The sequence below is a fragment of the Notechis scutatus genome, chromosome 3 (genome assembly GCF_049901735.1).
Source record: "Notechis scutatus isolate UNSWTSFEM ecotype Mainland chromosome 3, rNotScu1.2, whole genome shotgun sequence".
Classification (NCBI taxonomy): Eukaryota; Metazoa; Chordata; class Lepidosauria; order Squamata; family Elapidae; genus Notechis; species Notechis scutatus.
The window spans coordinates 167,414,661-167,431,959 of record NC_142011.1 but is presented as its reverse complement, the minus strand read 5'-3'; the positions used below and the strand labels follow the sequence as shown (position 1 = coordinate 167,431,959).

Genomic DNA, 17,299 nt, shown 5'->3' with positions numbered 1-17,299 from the left:
TAGAGAACTGGTTTTAAAAATAAAATATGTGATGTTTTATAGAGAATGATTCTATATCAGACATTAAATTATACGTGTGTACTCTCTAAATGTTGTACTGAATGTCTTATTTAAAACCAGTATTTTAATTGGAACTGGAACCCAATTAAGCAAATTTGATTAATCTAATAACCAAATTGGCCTATTTTTCAAAGGTGTTGCTCATTGCTTCCTTTCGGACTCAGACAAAAATAAATCCTATAAAAATTGGCCCCCAATCTTTCCAGCCTCATGGACTGGCAGCAGGCAGTAAAGGAGGGGAAGGAGGATGGTTTCATGTGTGCAGCCTAATCCTGCGCATGTGCGATTTTTGCCTAAAGCTTGCACAGCCCAGTTTCAAACAGGCTGCAGACTAGTACCAGTCTGCGGACTGGGAGTTGGGGACCCTAGCTATAAAACATTTAACAAATATTTTATAGGTAATTAATATGGAGTAAAGTACTGTAATAGTTTGGTAGCCAAAACAGTGATGTGACATTGCATAAGCTGGGGAATCTTTGCTCATCTGAGCCGCCTGAGTAATTGTGGAGATTTTGTTTTTTACTTCTCAAACACTGGGGTAGGTATGGGGAATGATCCTATGATGGCAATTTTACAGTATTTTCACATTTTTTAACATTATAAAAACTAGTCAGGAAAACACATAATTTATTTCATCAATACCACAGACAATACTGCTACCCTACAAAAAGATCTTGACTATGTATCCGAATGGTCAAACAAATGGCAACTTCAAATCTCAACAAATAAATGCTCTGTCTTACATATTGGCAAAAAAAATCAGAAAATAAAATACAAGCTGAATAGTCAAGATCTTGTTGATGACCCAAGCTCTGTAAAGGACCTTGGAATACTCACCTCTAATGATCTAAGTGCTAGAGCCCACTGCAACTACATAGCCAAAAAGGCATTAAGAGTTGTTAACCTAATCCTACGTAGTTTTTTCTCTGGTAATATCACACTACTAACCAGAGCATACAAAACATTTGCTAGACCAATACTCGAATACAGTTCATCAGTCTGGAACCCACATTACGTATCTGATATTAGCACAATTGAGAAAGTCCAGAAATATTTCACAAGAAGAGTTCTCCACTCTTCTACTCGTTGTAGAATACCTTATGCCACCAGACTTGAAATTCTAAAACTAGAAAACCTTGAATTACGCCGTCTTCGGTCTGACTTAAGCATGGTATATAAAATCATACATTGCAATGTCCTACCTGTCAATGAATACTTCAGCTTCAACCATAACAACACAAGAGCACACAATAGATACAAACTCAAAGTAAACCGCACCAAACTTGATTGCAGGAAATACGACTTCAGCAATAGAGTGGTCAATGTCTGGAATACTCTCACCCGACTCTGTAGTCTCTTCCCACACCCCAAAAACTTTAACCTTAGACTGTCTACTATTGACCTCACCCCTTTCCTAAGAGGTCTGTAGGGGGCGTGCATAAGCGCACCATCGTGCCTACCGTCCCTGTCCTATTGTTTCTCTTATTCTTTTATTTTTCTTATATGTACCCATTTCATGTATTCACAACTATGTATACACTTATTATCTTGTAAACAATTGGCAAATCAAATAAATAAATAAATAAATAAATAAATAAATAAATAAATAAATAAATTGCAACATAATTATTTTTAATTCTAAAATTCTAAAAAGAAGACACAGATATTAGCAATGATGGGAATTTTCTATGAAGTCCATACACAAATTTGTTCAAGAATATTTTTGCTAAGTTTGATTATTATACTAAAAACCAAACAAATATTGTTCCCTAATGAACTACTTTATTAAAATTCATAGAGAGACTTACATCTTAATTTATCCATAATCTTTCCTCCACAAAGTGTTGCCAAGGCCATTTTGACAGCAAACACAGATATTTTTCCATGTCCTTCTCTATACAAGAAAACATAAAATAATCATTGCATAGTTGTTGAGTAACATAGCACAAATATCTTAGGCTTGCATTTCTTTTTTCAAATCTGAGACTATGATTAATAATCAAATGAGAATAAACCCATTTGAAACAATTTGCCATCTAAATAAAAATGGAGATTCTTGACTGTCAAATCTTGATTTTCTCCATTTCTCATTTTTTCAGTTTCATTTTCTCCTTTATATTTTTTGCATTAATTTGTGAATATTTCTCTAGTCTATGCAAAATTAATACATATGCAAACATTTTTCCATAATATAATGGATTTTTATATTTTTGCTTATGCATGCATTTTCATTTAATATGCTGTATATGCTGTAAACTTTTTAATCAAGGTGTACACATTACAAAACTGCAAAATATGCTGAAAGATCATTACATTTCAGTTCAATTATGGATTTAAGAAAGAAGCACTGACTTAATTCCTCTTCCACCCTTGATTCTTTTTTTTTAATATATATGATTTGCTAGGAAGTATTTTGCTGAAGGTAAGGACCATTTTCAAGTTAAACTTGGGCTTTATGATTTCAGAACCATGAAATCAGCCATTGCTACTTTTCTATGCATAGCATAGCGTAACACCAACAAACAGTTAACTAATTAATTCAATCTGGAAATTGGCATCTTCAATTTGAATCTAAACCATAGACATCAAAAGTGCTATTATGCAACATACTTTGGTGGATGAAGTAAAGACATCACAACACTTTTATACAATATGAAATGTCGATATTACCTTTGATTACATTTTTTAGGACTCAGTATATTGTACAGATACGTTTGGTTGATTTGTGCTTCAATGTATTGTGCAGCCTCCAAAAGTTTGATTCAATAATCAGATTCTTGGAGACAACAAGAACATTAGCTAAATTGTGGGACATTTTCTCTCTTGTTGTAATCCTTGCTTGTTGTACCATCCTGCCCAATGAAAACTCCTTGGGACCCTCAAAACCTATGCATTTCTTTATAACAGTTGGTTAGTTCTAATCAAAGCATTGCCCATTGTAGACTTCAGATTTTTTTTAAAAAAAATCACATATAAGAAATAACAAAAGTCTTTGTTTAGTATCATTTGATCCCCTGATGACTCCATGGATATATTCATGTAGTTTCTTTGCAATATACAGAACCGGTTGGCCACTGCCTTTTTACAGGAGTTCCCCCCCACAACTTTCCTATCTAATCTGGGATCACACAGGAGCCAGCTCCTAACCAGGTTTGAACTGCTTATCTTTTTCAGCCTAGGATGGTAGATACTTAATAATGTACAGCAGTGATCCCCAACCTTTTTTATGCCGCTGCCCGGCACCGCATCAGCTGGGCGCGCATGCCCGGTACCGGCATCAGCTGGCACCGCCATCTTTTTTGATGACAAAGTGCTTCCGTGACCTCACCGAAGCACTTTTTCATCAAAAAGATGGCGGCGCATGCTCGTGAGCTTTTCCGGTAGAAATGGCTTTCTACCCAGAAAAGCTCATCGAGCGCGATGCCGCGCATCTTTGATGAAAAAGTGCCCGTGAGCTTTCACCCAGAAAAGCTCACCGGAAGCACTTTTTCATCAAAAAGATGGCGGCGCCAGCAACCAGCGGCCCGGTAGGACTTGTTCCGCTGGATCGGTACCGGTCCACGGACCGGTGGTTGGGGACCCCTGATGTACAGCACTTCTCTTCATTAAACCTTACTTGGATATTTTTGGGATGAGATGTTTGTTTTGCAAAGAAAAAAATTATATGATAGGACTCTGCTTTAGCAGCAAATTCATCTATAAATTTTCCAAGGTGGACATGACTATCTCCAATTCCAGCATGCATTGATCATTGTTTTATGGCAGAGATCAGGTACTAAACAGAAGTGTAAATGTTTTGTGGAGGGATGAATTATGGAAAAGTGTAAATCCTCTATAATGCTCTAGATCTTTGATTTCCAGGGATGAAATATTTTATTTTACAGCACTTACTTGAGATTAAATACAATTTGGTATAAGCAAAGGATGAGTTGTACAGTGATTCAAAGACCCTCACCTCAAATCTATTTAATTGGTGACTATCTGCTTTCAGCTTGAAAGTTTTTATGTGGGCACAGATGTAGATATATGTTCATGTATGCTTGGGCCATATTATTAGATGAAAAAAAATGTTAGGACCACATTGTTACAATGATTTGCTCCTTTGCCTTATCTTTAATCCCTTAATGAAAGCTGTTACAAATTCCAAGTCTTTTGTCTGGACACAATTGTGCAATTTGCACAATTAAATGAATTACTACTTGTGAGCAAACTGGAAACACTCTCACATTCTAGTTCAATTACTCAGCTAAGAAAAACCCATGTAGCATTCATTGAGCTTATTCTACATACTTAATTTCATTATTCTCCTTTATTTAAAAAAACAGTCTCACATCTTTCTTGGTTTATTGAACAATAGAAAAATGTATATCATAATGATCTCATTTTCACAGCTATGATTTTGTGTGAGTGACTTGACAGTGAGCAATAAAGTACGTGTCCAAGCATTTGCAATTGGTTGCCTTCCTATTCTTGTTAAGAGTCAAAAATTCAGGATCTGCATATATTAAAAACACCTTGCCCTGTACACTGTACAGCCTTTCAAAAATGCTGAAGGCCATATTTCTACAGCCTGCTGACAATTTCTCCTTGGGGAGGGGAAGGGAGATGTTTGGATGCAAACATACAGCGCCTCTGCTGCTTCTTCATGTGGAACAGTTGCTTTCCCACCAACTCAGCTGTTTCCATGGTGACTAGCTGTACTAGTTGATCTGGCTTAGGAAAGTACACAGTACCAAACGAAAGGTCCATCAAATGTATATTGGAGAGGACACAGGAGGGTGATAGACAAATGGGAAGATAAATAAACTCATCAGAATGTTCTGTAATTGTGTTGATTTCCAACCAGTACATTTCCAAAATAAAATGCAGTTAAAGCAGCAATGTTGTAATGGATAATTTGCAAGTCACACAGATCAGAAAAGATGCCAGTCAGTCCAGTTTGTAATCCCAGGCTATTCAGATGCTTTTAAGAATGACAGCAGCGTACTGATAGATCCTATCTTCAATTACTATTATTTGCATATTCACACAGACAATTCATCTATGGGATGATATTAAGGAAGTCCCATTAAAATTGTTTTTTTTTTAACTGGAACTTTGCATTCTAAGGAAGTGGTAAATAGCATCGATTCCAATGTTTTTCTTTCCATTTATTTTTTCACAATTCACTGTACCAGCTGGGAGGAAACTAAAATTATTCACAGTTGCAAAGGCATGCAGCAAAAAGCATTCAATTCAAATAATAAGCCACCAGTTAATGTTATCACAATAAAATAATTATTACGGTAAATCAGGGGTGTCAAACTCAAGACCTGCAGGCCAGATGCAGCCCATGGGGTGCTTAGATCTGGCCCACGGAACTGCCTTAGATCTGGAAAGGACTGGCCCGTGATGCCTCTGTCAGCAAAAACGGAGCCCAGGATGGCCACGTGTGGCCCTCCTGGGTCTTGTTTTCAGCCACAATGGTCTTCTGCAGCCCTCTGCCAGTGACAATGGAGCTCAGGGAGGGGAGGCAGAAAGGGAAAGATGAAAGACAAAGAAGGAAAAGAGGGAAGGAAAAAGAAGAAAAGGAAGGAAGGAAGGAGGGAGGGAGGGAGGGAGATTATAATGAAAGGGAGGGAAGGTCTGAGGGAAATTCTGCCTTAGCACTTGGCCACCACAGGTTCCCCTGACATGAGTGACGTCGAACTGGCCATGCCTACCCTGGCCACACCTCTCCAGCCCCCTGAGGTCAAACACAACCCTGAAGCAGCCCTCAGTGAAATCAAGTTTGACACCTCTGCTGTAGATGTTTACATATGCAGTAATATCCAAAGAACACAAAAGTTTCCTATTCTGATGTATCAGTTCCAGCTCAAAATAAACATTATATACATATATTCCCAAGATTCTTGTAGTAAAACTATTATAGTGTGTGTGTGAGAGAGAGGGGGGGAGGGAGGGAGGGACGGAGGGAGGGGGGGTGAAATCAGGATTGGATAAATAATGGACTAAACCTTTCCCCAGTGCATTATTTTCTTTGTTCAATTCACTGCCAAATAGAAGTCTTTCCAACTGATTCCTGAATGTGTATTTCCCAATTCTTTGAAGAAAATGAGATTGAATGTAGTATAGAAATGTGCAATTTTCAGTTCTGAATAAGTTCATCATTTTTCTGAAATCAGGACTTTTCTCAAGAGCTAAACTTTTCCTACAACAAACAGAAAAACAAGCATTCATTATTATTAAAGAGACTTACGGATCAAAAGCTGCCAGCAAAAAGTTGAGCAGCAAACTGATGGATTGCTCGATATTAATCTGGTGGGTTGTTGGCATACGCTTGTTGAGTTGGTAAAAAATAGTGGACAGCACAGCTTCGAGTCGAGCCACATTCAGCTCTATAGTTGGGTCCAAGTTGTTCAAAGAGTTTTCCCGCAATGCTTCTATAACATTCCAAATGTCCACTAGGTGTACTATGTATAAATTGAAAAACAATAATAGTTAAGTATTGGACCAAAAAATATGATACAGAATTTTTAAATAATATTCACGTGTTCACAGAAAACCATAAGAAATGCTAGTGTTTACATAGCACCTTTGTTCAAAAGTTTAATTGATGGCTCAAGAACTATAAGATTTATTTTGATATAATATGTAAACTTCAGAATTCTGAGTTATACAGTGATTTTGAACTACACTGAGATGGCAATCCTTTGGTTCCTGTGCTTCTGCCTCGTTTCTTTGTGGTTGGAAACTTAGATTATGCAGATTCTTTTGCTCCTGTCTATCTCTTGGCTATTTCTTTTGCCTGAATTCTTCTGATCTAATGAAGTTCTCTTGGGTTTACTTTTTTTATGATGGATTGATTACCATGTTCTTTTTTTTGGATTTTCTGATTTCTCTCCTAGGTACCCTTAGTTCAAGACTGGTTTTTGCATGTTTATTATCTGTATAATGTTTAACTCAGTTCTTAGACATATCCTACTGAGAGATAATTCAGATTTAGTGTAACATAAATATCAGCTTTATAAACATTAGCCTGAAGTCAGTTATAAATGTAAGATGTAGTGCTCCTTTAAATATATGATTAGGAAGCAATTATATTATTTTCACTTTTAATTAAATGTAAATGAAATGAAATTTCAGTTTTATCTTCGCTTTTCTTATTATTATTTTTGCTTCCAGGTCATCATATTGTGACCTAGCATCATGTATGAATTTTTTCCATATGAGAATTAAATAAGCATATTACTATCAACCATTAGAAACCTTCAGATGATTCCACCCTATTTATTCAAGCCATTAAAATTTATTTAAAATGTGAAAGCAATGAAAATTCAGGAGGACCTAAAACAATCTAATTGACTTCTCATCACCAAGAAATGAAGCCTTTCTGATGAAATCTCCAATTACCACATAAAGGAACTGTGGCAGATGGAGACAAAGAGACATTATTTTTCAGTTGCAGTCCTGGCATCAAATAGAATTAAGGCTTGATCCGTGTCAGGTCAAAATCCAAGAAAGAAAACCTTAGACTCCATTGTTTTAGAGAAAAGGACTTTTACTGAAAATTGATATGGTGGCATGAGAGGAATACAAGATCTGAAGCAATAGGATCAAAAATCACATATAGAAAGTTATGCCAATGTTCCCACCCCCAATAGTTCAAACTGGCCATTCAATCTGAGATATGCATAATGTCATGTGGGACATCTTCAGGTGGTGTTTCAGACATCTGGCTCGCCAGGGCGGTTGACCTTGGCCTGGATAGATAAGAAGCTGCAGCTGTGCAGTAAGCAAGTAAGCATATTCAAGAAAGTTTTCCCAATTTTTACAGTTCACCTTCTCAAGCATTCAGCACTCTTCCCCTCCCCTACATAGCCCAATTAATCTTCCCTCCCCCCCCCCCGTTTCTATGGCAGCCAGAAAGACAAGCAGATGAAGGATTCTTGAAGGCTGACACTTGGTCTCTTTGAGAATATACAGGAGTTACTCAAGACAACATTCCATAGTTTATTGATGCTACCTTTATCATTTTTTTTGATATTCCACTGGATGATGTTTACATATACAAACATCATTTTGGTTGTTTTTAATTTGGGTTAGTAATGAATTGGATTGGCAGAAATTGATAGAGAAATGCTCTCTTGCTGCATATCCATTCCATGGGCCATATAGTCCAACTGTACTTTCCTTGTTACAATTTCACATTTTGGAATTCCATTCTCTAACCACAAGCAGCATATCTTGCTTGCATATTCTTTTAACAACTATAACACTCCTTTTTTCTGTATCAATTATTGAGCATATTTTTGGACAATCATCATACTAAACTACTCTCTGTGAAATCTAATTTATATTATTCAATTGTGGACTGTATTGTAGATAAGTATTGTCTTTGCTGCATCCTTCCCAACTAGGAAAGCAATGCCGGGTTTTTTCACATCATGAATAGCATGAATGAGAGTCCAATTCTAGACCAGTTGAATTCTTTGATGCCTGAGATACCATTTTGTAATTAATTCATTTAATCTTTCACTGTATTGAGTTTTCTCATGTTCCATATTGCCAGTGTGATCCAATTTTTGCAGCTTCAGATTCTGTACAGATGTCCTGATTTTTTAATCCAGCCATGTTATAAATGTCATTAGTATTCCAAGAGATTGTCAGTACTGCCTCAGTGCCATATTGAATACCATCCAACCATAGGAACCCATAATCATTACACTATACTGCCAATCATTTTATTTTGTCTATCCACGTGGCTTTCTCGGAAAAAAAATTGGGTTAAGATTGTCTTCTTGTATGCAGTACAAAATGATGCACTTGCAGTTATCATTAAAGTGATCATCCACCTCCAGCATCTCCCTATATTGCTGCTACCTGATACAGATACCTAACTTAAATTAAAATAAAAACTTTCAGTGATGTTATGGAACAAGATAGGAAAGAAAGCAAATGTTCAGATGAAAAGAATAAGTACTATTTTGGATGTATTCTGATATAATCATAAAGATATGGCTGACTTTAAAGCTAAAACAAAAGTGACAGAATAGTTAATATAATCAATTCAATATTTTTTATGATAGAGGAAATCTATTTTTGCAACAGGTATGCTATTACATCAGTATTGCAAGCTAATAGACCAGTGTTTTCTACATCTCTGAAACCAAAATAAAAATAGATTAGAGTTACCCTATTATTGAGTTACAAATGATAGACTAATTTACATAATATCAAGGAATAAATACATTCAGTTGTATCTGACTCTGTAGAATGAAATTAGGACTGTATTGTATGAGAGATAACTTGTTTCTGGAAGTTGCATGGAACCAAGATTTTGACTGGAAATTTTGCTCAACTGTTGGATTCCCAACAGGGACATCAGGCTGAAGAATCCTCATCTATGAAAATTCACAGGCTCACTTTGCACTCATAAAGTACATATAGTGACAAGAAGGACTGGTTTCACCTCAGTTTGGTTTTGTGATGCCACATAACCAATGAGATTTGGCTTTATGATAGTGTCTGAATCCAAAGCAAAGCCATATGTCTTGTCCTTTTTCCAATTAATAAAAAAATAGAGGAAAAATAATTTAATTGCCAATCGATTTCATTATGCTCTATAAAAAAAATGGAAGAATATGCATATGATACATCTTGGCCCACTGTTGCCTTATTTTGTTTTAAGTTTGTTAAAGTGGTTTTAGGAAAAATAATATGGTTTAAAGCTATTACTTTGATGCTGACAGTAGTTTTGACAGTTTGAAATATGCCAAACATTTGGAATTAATCATTTTATGAAGAACTGTAGATTTATTGAGCATCAGCTATAGCAAAGAAATATTATTTTATGATGGAAAGACAGTGCCGTGCCAGATTTATGATCTTGGACTGGTGATATATGTTTACTTTCTGCTTGTGAACTGACTTTTTTAATGCAATGGAAAAACTGATCAATATTATTCTGTGTGGTCAGTGTTTAATGTTCAGTCAATCAAATCTTTATTGCAATCATGTTTAATGTTGTATTTAAAAACTGAGCTGTTTTGCATATGTGTACATCTGTTTGTCTTTTTTTTTAATGTCCTTTCTGCCTTATCTGTTTTTGGTTTTATTTTTTGAAACCTTTTTTTTTTCATTGCTTATATATTAAAGCAAAGAAATATATAGGAAGGTAAGTGAGATAAGAGTATCAGAATATTGGCTATGTGCTAAATAAAAGTTGCACATGCATCTACAAATGATATATAGTTGTAATAATATTTTATATATCTATTATAGTTCTCTGAACTGCAGCAAAATCTTCAAGGACAAAACAATAAAGCAGTACACAAAAAAGTACTAGAGAACCAACAGATGGCTATTTAAAATATCTCCAAATCTGTCTGTCCATCAGAAGCTATAGAAGTATTATAAAGATATAACTATTAAAGCAGTATTTCAGCATGACAGGGAAAAGCAGAAGAAATAAATTAGTATTATTTTTGCATAAGTCACTGGAAATTATGAATGTGCCAATATATTAATTAATAACAACTTGCTCCTTCAAATAGCTAAAGGAATTTTCCCTCTGTTACCCACAGTTTAACCTGACTGAGATTTGTTTAACTTTAGTAATAGAGCTACCTAATTTATCCTCATATTTCAGGCCAAGGGACTATTTTTTTCAAGGAATATAACTGGTGTCTATCTGATCTGTCTGTCTATGTAGCATCTATCCTTGTTTCCTATACTGAAGATACCCTGATTAAAAGTGGTTTCCTTTTTATAGAAATAAGATTGCCAATATCAACATGGAATTTTGGCTAACCAAAAGGAGTAGCCAAAAGAGACAAGAGAACTAGGAGAGACCAGGAAATTGCAAATCAATTTTACATAAAAAACAGATATAAAAATGCAATATAAAGAAACTGAACACACCGTCTCTGTCAAAATGAATAAAATAGCTAGGCTTGCTAAGGAAATAATAATGGTTAAAGCTATCACTGAGTAGAAATAGCTTGAACTTTCATATGAAAAAGGGAACCCTGAATCATAGATAATAAATTTTATATCACTTCCTGAAGATGAGGTAATATAGACTCTATTTCTAATGGAGAAAGACCAATTACTAACCACAAGGTGGCAGTGGGCATATTTTAGAAAACAGCATATATTTCTGTTTATACATTAACCATATTAGCTTTCTAGCAGATTAACACAAATAAAGATTTCTGCTGTTTCCTTAAAATAATTTATATCCATGTATCTGAATAAACACTGCAGAGATTTGGTTACATAGCTAGTGATACCATTTTTCACTGCCCTGACTTACAAATTATGAGATAAAAGAAGGAAAAAAACATTACATTGAGAAGTACTATATGCATAAGTCATGCATTTATCCTATTTCTATTATATGTGAGTGGGGGAATTAATTAAAAATAAATTCAATCTTGTTGTATAAAGTAATTTATGCTCTTATATCTTTAACCCCACATTTGTAACATTAAAACTGGTTTATTCTACAGGACTATAAAGATTACCAGGGTCATATATGCAAAAGATGTCCAAGAGCATCTGCAGAGTGTGGGTAAAGTTAAGATGGCACCAATGACTATGCAGCTGGAATCTTGCTCCCTTTTTGCCATGAGTTGCACACAAAATAGGGCATAGCTTTGAATGGTCATGGCTCTCATTCCCCCTCACCCAGCTATAGATGCCTCGCGACAAGTTTCTTGTATTAGGTTCTAGGGGGAAAGGAACTTTTCATTTAGAACCAACAATAGAAGGGACTTTTTCTTTCTTGTTGCTCCCTAGTTATGTGGTAGCCCTAAGCAAAGGTTGTTGATTGGCACCTGAACTTTCCTTGGCTTCCGAAGACTTTATATCCACATTTAACAGAATAATAGAAGGGACTCTGGAGCCTATCAGTTCCAGGCACCAAACTTTAAGGATTCAAAGAGGTTGTGACAGGTTCAGAAAAGAGATATGAAGATAAATCAGGGACCAGAAATCAAGAACTATGAAGAGACACGGAAGAAGCTGGATATTCCTTAAAGAGAGACTGAAAGGTTGCATATGATGACTTGCGGGAGACCAAAAATGAGTTTATCTCATTCTAGATTGCAGAACATGGAATAGATTTAACAAGAATAATTCCTACTGAGTATTAGAACTTTTTTTAAAAAGAAAAATCCTAACAGTAACAGAAGTTTCTCAATGATCTAATTAATAAAAATATATCTTTTATTGGGTGGCTTCACACAGGTGTTAAAATTGCTTTATGTGTGGGATGTTTTAACTTGTGACTCCTGTACTAAGTAGGGTTGGGTTGAATGAGTAAATGGCTTTTCCAGCTTTCTTAATATAAAAATAATCTGTAAGGTATTATATCATTTGTGGACATTACAGGACATCAGCAACACATCGCCATAATTTGTTCTCTTTCTCTCTCTCATTGCAGAATTCATGTTTGTCTGCTCCTAATCCAGCACTTTAGCCACTAAATTGGCTCTTAGTAAGTCAATCTATATTAACATCTATACTAGATTAAAAGATAGAATAATGGAATGGAATAACTTTATTGTCACTTTGAATGTACACTAATCGGCATACATTAAAATGACATTTTGTGGCATATTGAATTACATGATGCAATTGAATTATATGATGGGAATAATCTTCCTTACCAAGAATCTTTTATTCCTACTTTTGTAATAATCTGCCTAACGCCTGTTTCTATAGTACAAATTCAATTCTTTAAAAAGTTATATCTGTTACCTGTTTATTTACATCTTTGTAATGTTTCTATAGGTAATTTGAAATCAAATTATAATATAACCATAAAGCTTGACTCTACTATTTTGTATTGGGTTATTCTTATTATAGTTGCTAGAGGAAGGAGGCTTTATAACAGGGGTTCCCAACCAGGAGTGTGAGACGATATTCCAGGGAGTGAGAAAACTTGGGTTTAGAAGTTTCAAAATTATAGTGTATATGTAATTATAGTGTACAATTATAAACAATTATAGTGTACTGTATATGTATATTATTATTATTTTTTAATATAAATATAATATAATATAAATATAAAATATAATATTATTTTTAAGGGGAGTGAGAATATATCAGAAGCATTCTAGGGGCGCGGAGTATAGAAAAGGTTGGGAAGCTTTATGATGACAGCTTGAAAATAACTAATGGGGCAAGTCTGTGCTCACCATCCAGTTCAGAGGTCTGGAATGGGCGGCGGCGTCATCGTCAGTTTTCTCATCCCTCTTGGCACTCTGCTCTGCTGCTCCTCCCCACGGCCCCAGCCATCGCTGCCCAGGGAAGGCACAGGAAAAGCGAGCAGACACATAGCTCTCACTGGGGTGAAAGAGTTGAGATCAAGAAAGGCTTAGGCAGAAGAAGACGCAAGCTGCTGCCTTTGAAAAGCGCCCCTTTCTGTTGCCTGTGCCTTCCCTGATCTCTGCTCTTTCGCCCCAGCGAGAGCTATGTTTCTGCTCACTTTCTTTTCCTGTGCCTTCCCTGGGCAGCGATGGCTGGGGTCATGGGGGAGGGCAGCAGAGACATCAGGGCTGCTCCCCCCACTCAGCAAGCCAGGCCTGGAGGAGCGCAGATAGTTGCAGGCAAGTGCCAGATGGTCAGAAGACATATTCCGACGTCTCTTGGGGAGTCTTCTTGTGTGGAGGCCGAAGGGGGGAGTGTCGAGCCCAGAAAAGCTTGAGCTCCCGCCTGGACAAACAGCGACGAGGCAAACTTTGGGGCTTCCAAGGCGCTCAGCTCAACCCAACCCAGAGTTCCCATCAGTCACGCAACAAGCTGGCAGTGAAGGTCGGATGCCCAGACCAAAAGAGAGCCAAGGAAGACGGACTCCTAATAACTAGCCTGTTTGTGCAGGCGAGAGCTCGAGCTTTTCTGGGCTTGACACCCCCGCTTCAGCCTCCACATAGGGAGGGCCCCTTCTCTGTTTGGAAGCGGTGGGAGAAACCTGGTGCTTAGCCTTGGGGAGTCCTCTTGTGTGGAGGCCAAAGGGGGGTTGTTGCCTGGTTATTAGGAGCCCGTCTTCCTCGGTGCTCTTTTGGTCTGGGCATCCGACACCCCCCCTTCTGCCTCCACACAAGAGGACTCCCCAAGGCTAAGGTCCACTTTTCTCCCGCTGCTTCCAAGCAGAGAAGGGTCCCTCCCTCCAGGCCTTGAAGCCTCTCTCTGGAGCGTGTGCATGCTGGGGTCTCCCCATGGGGTGAGGGCATCTCCCGAGGAGGCCCCCACCCACCAGCAGTGAGCCCAGGTCGGAGGAAGAGGAAAGGGCTCCAGGTGTCTGGCCATTGTGCTGCGCCCCACCCTTAGCAGAGCGCCGAAAGGGATGAGAAAACTGATGATGATGATGCCGCCCCATTCTGGAGCTCTGAATTGGATGGTGAGCGCAGACTTGCCCACTCTGCCCCCTCCCACCACCACCAGCCAGTCCTGCCCCGAGCCATTCCTACAACCTACAGCCATCAAGGAAGAGGAGAGTCAAGCTGGAAGGTGCGGGAGTGCCGTATAAATGCAAGTAGCACAGTGCTCCTGCATCTTCCAGCCATCTCCATTACCGCTTCAGCCCGCCTGTGATGTTAGCCTCCTCTTGCTGCAACAGAACTATTACCTCATCCTGGCTGGCGAGGGCTGCGCTGCATTTTGCATGTGGCACCACCCGCAAATTTGCACATTACAGGTGCCAGCCCCCATGGCAGAGATTTCCAACCCCACTACGGGCTGGTCCTATATTCCAGAACTGCAGTAGTCACAAGACTGGCCATCGCGGAAAAGCTCATCCATGGCAGGCCAGTGCACAGGCCAGTCCTGTGATTACTGCAGCTCTGGAATATGGGACCGACTTTCCCATCAACATTATTGACTGGAGGGGCACCAGAAGGAATTTAGTAGCCGGAAAAACAGTATAAAGTCAGAGAAGCCAGCTGGGAGAAGGCATAAAGACCAGAGTTTGATGTTTTGAAGTAGGTAAAAGAAGGGGAATTCAAACAGTGGTACAGCCATTCAGGCTGAATGATAGCTAGAAGCATTTGAATCATACAAGAAATCAAAAAGGGAATATTCAGCCAAAGAAATACAGCTGTACAGCAGATATTCCTGGCTGTGAGTCTCTAAAGAGGAGGGAAATCTGCTCTGAAAAGGAAACCAGTTTAATCAAAACCCCTACTACTTCCTATATCAGACATTAATACAATTGAGCGAGTCCAGAAGTATTTAACGAGAAGAGTACTACACTCCTCTGCTCACAACAGAATACCCTATATCACCAGACTTGAAATTTTGGGCTTGGACAATCTTGAACTACGCCGCCTACAGTTGGACTTAAGCATAGTACACAAAATTATCTGCTACAATGTCTTACCAGTCAATGACTGCTTCAACCGCAACAATACAAAAGCACACAACAGATACAAACTCAATGTTAACCACTCCAAATTTGATTTCAGAAAGTACGACTTCAGCAACAGAGTGGTTAATGCCTGGAATGTACTACCTGACTCTGTTGTTACATCCTTGAACCCCCATTCCTTTAACCTCAAACTATCCACTATTGACTTCACTCCATTCCTAAGAGGTCTGTAAGGGGCATGCATAAGTGTACAATCATGCCTACCATCCCTGTCCTATTGTCCCCATTTATTCGTACCTATTTTTCTTCTTAGTCACGTTTATACTTATACCTATTATCTTGTAAGAGATTGACAAATCAAATAAATAAATAAATAAAATTCCAATGAGACCAAACAATCAGCTGTGTTTCTACCAGTATAAAGTATTTGCTGTGCCTGGGGTATCTGAAGTCTTCTTACATCTTTTTTAAATCCAAGTACCAATGCTTTTTTTTTTAAGTCTTACTTCCACCTAAAAAGGAAGAAAGAAATATTATAGCTATTCTTCATATGAAGACTAGCTACAATATTTCTTTCTTCCTTTTTAGGTGGAAGTAAGACTTTTTAAAATCAGTTAAGAGTTAAAGTAAACAATGTTAGGTCTGGGTAACCAGAGCTTTTAAAATTCAAATAGTACCACATCTTTTAGGTCTGTAGATAATCTCCTTTAAGTCCTTTAAGTTTTCTCTGCTTCTATTTTATGCACTGAATAATACTAAAATCCGGTCTTAGGGCTATATTAACACCACAGCAAAATTAAATGCTGCATCTTCAAATATTCAGGTTGAATGATAGTAGACAGCTACAGAAACAGGAACCACTTAAATTAACACAAAAATATATTATCATTAAATACAGTATTAATATAAATTAGAAACAGTGAAATGAGAAGAAATTTAAACCATGATATGCATGCTGACATTTATGTATTTACAAACCACAGGAGAATAGCAGGAACTAGATCAAGTAGGAATGCACTTAGTTGGGTTTTTATTTGCAATCTAGTTTGCTCTTAGAGGTTCTGAAAATGAATGGCAAATCCAAGCCAAAAATGTTTTCCAGGAATCAAAGAACATTAGATCAATGTGTTTTTCAATCTTGGCTCCTTTAAGATGTGTGGAATTTGATTCCCATGCTTGTCAATGTCACTGACCACAAATATAATGAGGAAGGCAAAGAAGAACTAAAAGTAAGACAGGCATGGAAGTGGTTTCCTTTATAGTCAGCATAGCACTGTTCTATTTCCCATGAAAATCATGATATTGTTCTAGAGGTAAAGCAAAAACAGCAACAACTTTTCTTAGAAAAGTGAAAAGTAAAGAAACACAGTTAACTCCAAGATTCCAAATTAAACACCATCAAGGATATGAACTCTTGATTTGGCTGCTTTAATTAAAGAATAATCTGCTTGATCTTATATTTCAAGTTTCTGACCATCAACCGTTTGTTCTCATCTCAGGAAATCAGCTATCTTTGCTCTTTCTATAGTTGTCATTATAGAATAATCACATAGCAAACTGAGTAAAATACAGCAAGCCTGGTGGTAGCTCTCCAGCTGTATACTGGTAAAAATACTTTGTTGTATAATTATAATTACAGTATGTGGCTACACTCTGACTCAGTGGTTAAAAAAAAGGCAGAACTTGGCTTATTAAATGCTTTTAGAATAAACAATTAAAAATAAAAGCAAAAAACCTGCACTATGAACATATGAAGCATTTTAGACTAAGGAAAACTGAACAGTAGTTTTGGAATTCCAATTTTTAAAGTCTTACTGTGAATGCCCACTATTCTGAAATCAGGCCTGAAAGTCATGACGGTATCATGACTATGAAGATGCTGCAACA

The 17,299-nt window shown here is 37.3% G+C and overlaps 1 protein-coding gene across 25 annotated transcripts in view; it reads right to left on the bottom strand.

The window, feature by feature from the left end:
- DTNA (dystrobrevin alpha) overlaps positions 1 to 17,299 on the bottom strand; it is a 188,657-nt gene that overhangs the window by 52,149 nt on the left and 119,209 nt on the right. For all 25 annotated transcript variants that reach the window (XM_087961678.1, XM_087961689.1, XM_087961683.1 and 22 more), the window contains 2 exons: positions 6,299 to 6,512; positions 1,869 to 1,954 (listed from right to left, as the gene is read on the bottom strand). In XM_087961678.1, the coding sequence (XP_087817804.1) occupies positions 1,869 to 1,954; positions 6,299 to 6,512 (300 nt within the window). The remainder of the gene's footprint in view (positions 1 to 1,868; positions 1,955 to 6,298; positions 6,513 to 17,299) is intronic.